The sequence below is a fragment of the Grammomys surdaster genome, unplaced genomic scaffold (genome assembly GCF_004785775.1).
Source record: "Grammomys surdaster isolate TR1022 unplaced genomic scaffold, NIH_TR_1.0 125671, whole genome shotgun sequence".
NCBI lineage: Eukaryota > Metazoa > Chordata > Mammalia > Rodentia > Muridae > Grammomys > Grammomys surdaster.
This window is the reverse complement of record NW_021620508.1, coordinates 350,500-358,003: the sequence shown is the minus strand read 5'-3', so window position 1 is coordinate 358,003 and position 7,504 is coordinate 350,500. Positions and strand designations below refer to the sequence as shown.

At 50.3% G+C, this 7,504-nt stretch overlaps 1 protein-coding gene across 1 annotated transcript in view; it reads right to left on the bottom strand.

Annotated features, from left to right (window-relative positions):
- The window catches only part of Cd22 (CD22 molecule), a 15,282-nt gene that overhangs the window by 5,747 nt on the left and 2,031 nt on the right, over positions 1-7,504 (bottom strand). Inside the window, exons 2-6 of the mRNA XM_028787592.1 lie at positions 6,309-6,366; positions 5,683-6,081; positions 4,062-4,361; positions 1,287-1,643; positions 886-1,149 (exon numbers count right to left, since the gene is read on the bottom strand). Coding sequence (XP_028643425.1) covers positions 886-1,149; positions 1,287-1,643; positions 4,062-4,361; positions 5,683-6,081; positions 6,309-6,345 — 1,357 coding nt within the window. The 5' untranslated portion in view covers positions 6,346-6,366. The remainder of the gene's footprint in view (positions 1-885; positions 1,150-1,286; positions 1,644-4,061; positions 4,362-5,682; positions 6,082-6,308; positions 6,367-7,504) is intronic.

Here is a 7,504-nt window from a genome sequence, read left to right as displayed (position 1 = left end):
TCACTGGAGGATTCTAGGCAGGGGCTCTACCACTGAGCCACCCCCCCAGCCCCTCACTGGGGGATTCTAGGCAGGGGCTCTACCACTGAGCCACGCCCCCAGCCCCTCACTGGAGGATTCTAGGCGGGGGCTCTACCACTGAGCCACGCCCCCAGCCCCTCACTGGAGGATTCTAGGCAGGGGCTCTACCACTGAGCCACGCCCCCAGCCCCTCACTGGGGGATTCTAGGCGGGGCTCTACCACTGAGCCACGCCCCCAGCCCCTCACTGCAGGATTCGAGACTAGTGTTTGGTTGCTGAGCCGTACTCCCAGTCCCTTACTGGTACATTGTAGGATGGTATTCTGTCATGGAGCTACATCTCTGGTCCTCCTTCTACTTTTGAGCCAGTCTTCCTAAGTTGCCTAGGCTGACCTCTAACTTACTCTGCAGCCCAGGCAGGCCTCATATTTGTCATCCTTCAGTCTCAGCTTCCCCAGTAGCTGGGATGACGGATCTGGGCCACCAGGCTGGTAAAATTCATTCATTCAACAAACATCTACTAAGTGACTGACATAAGCTGAGGCTCTTGGTCGTTGTCTAGAAAGCAGCTGTGAAGCTCCAGGTGCCTGGTGGCTTGTCTTTCCAATACCCTCACATCTCCACACCTAATACCCCTACACCCCTCATCCCCCCACACAAAAACCCCTATACCTCCTCACCTCCATACCCAATATATCCTACACCCCCACACTCCCACACCCCCTCACTCCCACACCCCCTCACCTCCACACCCAACACCCACTACACCCCCTCACTCCCACAACCCGTCACTCCTACGCCTTATTTGCCTTCCTTCTCTATTTCCCTCTTTCCTCCAAAACCCAGAAGTCAGTTGGCCGCTCACAATGGACATCCAGCTCCACTTCCTGCTGTATTTTTCCACGACCCAGCCGGTTCTCTGCCAAGCAAGAGTAATTCCCAGCATGCCACAGGGAGACACTAGCGATCTGGAGCTTCTTTTGGGTGTCTCCGGGTATTTCTTTCCTGTTGTGATACCAGGTGTAGTTTGTTGCCTCCGGACTGGCCACTGACTCACAGATCAGCTCGACTGACTGCCCCTCTTCAGCGGGTGAGGGAGAGATGTCAACCCTGGACGGTTCTGGAGCATCTGAAAGAATGTATGGCAGCCACGGGACAGGTGAGCGGAGCCTGCAAACGTGGTCACCCAGCACCCGAACCCCTATTATCATCTCTTAAGGATCCTGCTAACTCCGCACCTCCCTCACCAGCTTCAAGGAAACTCACAGAGGACCATGAGTACCACTTCTTCCGACTTTCCTTCACCTATGTCGTTGGAAGCCTGGCACTGGTATTTCCCTCTCATGTCCTTGGTCACTGAACGCAGAGTTAGCTTGGACATCTGTTTCTGTTCCTGTTCGTGTTCCTGTTCATGTTCCTGTTCATGTTCCTGTTCATGTTCCTGTTCGTGTTCCTGTTCGTGTTCCTGTTCCTGCAGGGGGCGCCCATCCTTGAACCAGGATACCGCCGCCCCCGCAGTTGTCCTGAGTTCCGGGTTGCTGCTGATAACCTGGCATGTCATGGTCACAGAGTTGCCCACCTCGACCTCTGTGGGATTGACCTGGATCTTCAGTTTCGGGGTGTCTGCAGGAACAGAGAAGCAGTTGCGGAAAGGACAAAAGAATGCTCGGTGGCTGCAGTTTTATTCTGACAGCGGCAGTGCGCACAGCTGTGGTTCCTATGTCCACCCAGGTGACTGTCCCAGCTCCCCACTTGTCTGCCTGCTCTCATTTCTCCCGTCCCCTCCCACGTTGTCTCTGCTGGTATCCCCGGCATCGTTAGAGATTGGCACTGAAGCTATCCACTGGGCTTGTTCAGCCCAGGAGACCAGTGCCCTCCCCTCTCCACTTCCTTCCGCTCTTAGCTCAGAAGGCTCAGGCTTAACCCACACTCCTCTCCGGTCCTCAGCCACTGCCGTGGGTACGCCATGCCCCACCTCAGGACCTCAGGACCTTTGCACGTGTCCCTTCCTCTCCCCAGGATCTTCTTTGCCTGTTCTAGTCTCTCCCTCTATCTTGTCAGCTGAGATCTGCACCTTCTCCTCAGGAGTCTCTATCCATCACCCATCTCCTAGCACCCCCCCCTTTCTTTCAGTATTTGTGTGTGCTCGCACATGCGCAGGCCAGTATGATCAGAAGACAGCCATGGGTGTTGTGTTTCAGAAACCATCCTGTGTTTACATTTTTTGAGACCGGGTCTCTCACTGACCTGGAGCTCACTTAGACCGGACTCACTTAGACTCGAGGAGCCATCGGATCTGCCTCCTCACGGCTGAGACAAGCAAAGGCCACCACACTGAACTTTTTTGTTTTGTTGGCTTTTTGTTTTTCCAGACCAGGTTTCTCAGTGTAGCCCTGGCTGTCCTGGGACTTGCTCTATAGACCAGGCTGACCTGGAACTCAGCGATACACCTACCTCTGCCTCCTACATCCTGGGATTAAAGGTGTGCACCACCATATCCTGCTTACATTCAACTTTTAAAATGTGAGCTCTGGGGTTCAAACTCAAGTAGTCACTCTTTTTTTTTTTTTTTTGTAGTCACTCTTGTAACGCAAATACTATTTTTTAAAAAAAGTTTGTTTTTTTTCCCATTGTGTGTATCTGTGCCTGAGGAACTAAAGGCCTCAGATCCTGTGGAGAGAGAGCTCTTGGTGGTTGTTAGCTGCCTGGTATGTATGGGTGCTAGGATTTGAATTCAGGTCCTCTGCAAGAGTTTATAGTAAGTGCTCTAAACCATTGAAACATCTCTCCTAAGTACTTAAAAAAAAATATTATGGGACTGGAGAGATGGCTCAGCAATTAAGAGCACTGGTTGCTCTTCCAGAAGACTCAGGTTCCCAGCACCCACAGGGAGGCTCACAACTATCTTTGATTTCAGTTCTAGGGCATCCAACACCCTCTTCTGGCCTCCACAAACACCGTTCTTGTGATCAGTGCACAGACATACATTCAGGCAAAGCACTCAAACACATACAAATAAAAATTTAAAAATCTTTTTAAAATTAATAAACAGTATTTATCATGTAGTATTAAGTTTAAAAAAAATTCAAAAGGGGTTTATTAGGTTGGCTAGGCAAATTCAGAGTTATCTACTCGGCACCTCTTTTTCTCTTAATACACACAGCTCCTCCTGGCAAATCTGTTCTGTGCTTCTTGACTAATGTTTTATGTGTCTACTCCATTGCAACTGTAACACCACACAGGCAGAACCTGGCTCCCTGCTGTGTTCTCAGCCAAAGCTGGCATTCAAGACAAGACTGGCACCTAATTAATTCACAGGCTTGGGTTTTTGTTTGTTTGTTTTAAGAGGGGGGGGTCTGATTGGCCTAGAACGATGTAGACCAGGCTAGCCTCAAACTCACAGAGCTCCACCTCCTTCTGCCTCATGAGTGCTGGATTTAAAAGTATGTAGCACCATGCTAGGCCCCACAGTAAGTATTCATTCGATGAATGAATGATTGAATGAATGAATGAAGCATAAAATAATGATGTGAAAACTTACATGTATGTAGAACAATGAATCCTAAGGAGGTTATCCTCAAAGTGTGCTGTGGCTTCAGAATTGATTGATTGATTGGTTGGCTGGTCGGTGCTGGAGGTTAGCTTGGGGTCTCACAAGAGTGCTAGCTAGGCAAGCGCCATACCACTGAGCTACATCTCCAGCAGCCCTTAGTTTTTGAGACAATGTTTTACTTTGTAGCCCAAGGTTGTCTCAATCTCGAGATCCCCTGCCTTGCCCTCCTGAGTGTCCAATTCCAGGCCTGTATTACCACACTTAACTAGGTTGCCTCATTGTTCAGGTCAAGGCAGAGGCTAAAACGAATGTGTCTTGAGACACAGAACTGACCGAAGAGATGGTGTGTGAAGAGCCTGTGCCACCCCCAGAAACAGGTGACTGACAGCTGAACCTACAGCGGACACAGGCTCTTCCCACCCTTGGTACAACTCAACAGGATTTAGGGAGAAGATGACAGGTGGCATCCTTCCCACCCAGAGACTCACACTTAACATCCAGACGCACTGTGTACACAGAGAGCTGTTTGGAGGAGTGCTGGACTTCACATGTCACATTCTGTCCGTGGTGTGTCCACTTTGGTTGGAAGGTGAGCTTGCTCTCTGTATAGACATTGTTAACGGAGGAGGTGACAGAAGAGGTGATGGAGGTAGTCTCGGTCTCATTCAGGGACCATTGCAAGTGGATGTCATATCCAAAGCAGGTGAAATTCAGTCTACAGGTCAGAGTGACGCTTTGGAATTCCCGGATTTCTGATGGCAGCAGGATATCAGGTTGGAAGGGTTTCTCTGGGGGGGGGGGGGGAAAGAGAGATGCCTGCTTGCTAGGGATGAGACACAAACTGGCTTTCCACCCCTGACTTCAGGTATCCTGTCCTGTGTGACCCTAGAAGAAGCCCTTGCAAGGCTGGCCTATTTCTTTGTTCGGTTCAACTACTCTGGAAGGCCTTGGGGACACAAAGCCTGCTGGGAAATTGTGTCTAACGCGGAGTTCCTTTCTCCCTCCCTCCCTCCCTCCATTGTGCTTCTAAATAGCTTCGTGGTCACCCAGAGTGATTTGATTTGATTGATTAGTTGGTTTATTTCTCCGTGTATTGCTAATCATTGGTGACATGTGTTTGTTTGACAGCCTCAGACTTAGAGTCAGGCAAGCACAACATTCCTTTAGTGGGGTGATCCTGAGGCCTGGGGCTCACATCTCTGCCACGCTAGACCAGCCGACAGATGTGATGTGAAGAGGCACAGCAGGGACAGCTCTACTGCGGGCTGATGATACTGTCTAGCACAGAGGCCCCTGGCTGCTCTTACGGGTCATTTCTGAACCCAGTGCTCGCCTTGTCGGTCCTAATAGGATTCCTTTAATTTTGTCACAAGACACTGAGAAATTTGAAAATCCAGCCCTCTCTCTGCTTTGGAAAGCTTCAGAAAACCTGAGAGCCCAGACAACGGATTCCACAACAGACACAAACTGAGGAGAGGAAGCCTGAGGCAGGACAGTTGCTCATGCTGCAGTTGGCTCTGTGTGTGTGTGTGCATGTGCGTGTGCGTGTGCATGCACGCACACGCGCACACACACACACACACACACACACTTGTCAATGTCTCCTATTTGGTGAGCAAATGAGAAGAAGAAGAAATAAAAAGGAAACTGCATGACTGTTCCTAGGTGTGGTGGAGGAGAAAGTTTACTGTAGATAAAAGGGAGAGCATAGCCAGAGGCAGGGACATCTGGGAGAGTCCGGAGTGCATATGACCTTGAGTCAGTCAGGTGAGGAGGGGCAGGGAGAAAGGGGAGAGAAGGGAACCAGGTGCAGCAGCCAAGAAAGAGGTTAAAAGAAAAAAAAATTAGCTGGATTATATAGAGAAGAGGCTGGGGGAGGGGCAGCCCAGCTCTTGGGATAGAGAGTTGGGGAGCGAATGCCAGCCATTCTCTGTAAAAGGTAGAGACTGAGGGATGCTGGGAGAACCTGGCAGCCTGCCCACTTTAATATGTTAAACAGACTTCTGGGCTGTATACTCCAGGGTTTGAAACCTAACCATGAGCAGGTAATACCTCTCTTCCCCCGTCCCTCTTTGCCGCTGCTAGAACCGGCTGCCTCCCCGTGCTTACCGGAGACTTTGAGGGGAATGTGTTCCATCCATTTGTCAGTCCCTGAGGTCATCCTCAACCCCAGCATCCCACTGTCACTGGCATATATCGGGTGGATTTTCAGGGTACAGTTATCTCTTCTGTTTCCTAGAAATGTCACTCTCCCTTGCCGAGAAAGGAAGAGCACAGACTCTGTGTTCGTCCCAGTCTTTGTCTTGTTGTACAGAATAGTTCCTTTGAAATCCCTGGTGCCATTGTCAAAGTCATATTTCTGAAAAAGGAGGATGTTGTCCAAACCTTTACTGGATTCTGGCATTCTGTACTTGCAAGGAATCCAGATGCAGGCGCCCTCCCAGGCGAAGAGGGTTTGGGGACGGTCAACAGTCCATTGAGTTGGTGAGTTGAACGAAGCCACGTGTCCTAAAGGGCACAACTCTGGTCAGAAGGTGTTATTGAGGGGTGAGAACTTCCACTGGAAGTAGGAGAGCGAGACACTGGGGAGACACACGGTGGAACAGGAACACAGAATATCTATCTCTGTGCACACTACCTCCCCGAGGTCCCCTCCAGTACCCAGGCCCATCTCCTCTCTGTGTTACCCACTGATATCTCCAAACCCAGCTACCAGCCTGGGCCTCACCACTTACCTAGAATCAGGAGGAGCCAGGGGCAGTGGACACGCATGATGTCACGTCTGGGTGGGCCCTGGGGAAAGAAGAGTTAGTCTGTAAACTGGATGTGTTGGTGCGTGACTGTAATCCCAGCATTCGGGAAGTTGAGGCAGGAGGATTGCTACGAGTCTGAGGCCAGTGTGGGCTACATTCTGAGAACCTGTCTCAACAACAGCAGCAGCAACAACAAAAGGAATTTGCCTTTGAGCCATCTTGTTGCCCTCTGAACTCTGGCCCCTTTTTCCTGATTGGGGGGGGGGTGTACAGGTGCCTGGTTATGTGATGGAGAGTGGGTTCCGGGTGCTTACAGAGTCTTTTCTGTGTATACTGTACTTCTTTAAGCAGACTGTCCTTTCCTCTCGTCTACCTCTCTTTTCCATACATTTATTGTAATTTTTATTTTATACGATTGGCATGTGTGTGTGTGTGTGTGTGTGTGTGCCCGAAATATAAGGCATTTGCAAGCTACAGTGCACATGTGGACACCAGAGGACAACTTTGTGGAGAACTTTGTGGAGTTGGTGCTTTCCTTCCACCTTTAAGTGGGTCCCAGGAATACAACTCATACGACCAGGCTTACACAGCAAGCGCGTTGACCCCTGAGCCACCGTGATGGCTTTTATAACTCTTAAAACTCTGTTCTCTCACTGGGCAGTGGTGGCACATGCCTTTAATCCCAGCACTTGGGAGGCAGAGGCAGGCGGATTTCTGAGTTCGAGGCCAGCCTGGTCTACAGAGTGAGTTCCAGGACAGCCAGAGCTACACAGAGAAACCCTGTCTCGAACCCCCCCCCCCAAAAAAAAAGAAAAGTAAAAAGAAAAAAAGACTAGGGTGGCGGTGGGGAAAAGCACATTAAAACAAACCTGAGCCAGGCCTAGTGATCCAGGCCTGGAATTCCAGGTGCTCCAGGCTGATACAAAACAACTGCAAACCCAAGATCAGCTTGGCTACAAAGCAAGTTCAAGACCGGTCTTCTAGTAGACTTAACAAGAAACTTGTCTCAAACAAAAATAAAAAGAGGGCTGGGGTGTATCTCTGTGATAAAGGAATCACTTAGTGAGGAACTAGAGGTGGGCTTCAGCACTAGAGCCCCTGCCTAGAATCCCCCAGTAAGGGGCTGGGGGGGTGGCTCAGTGGTAGAGCCCCGCCTAGAATCCCCCAGTGAGGGGCTG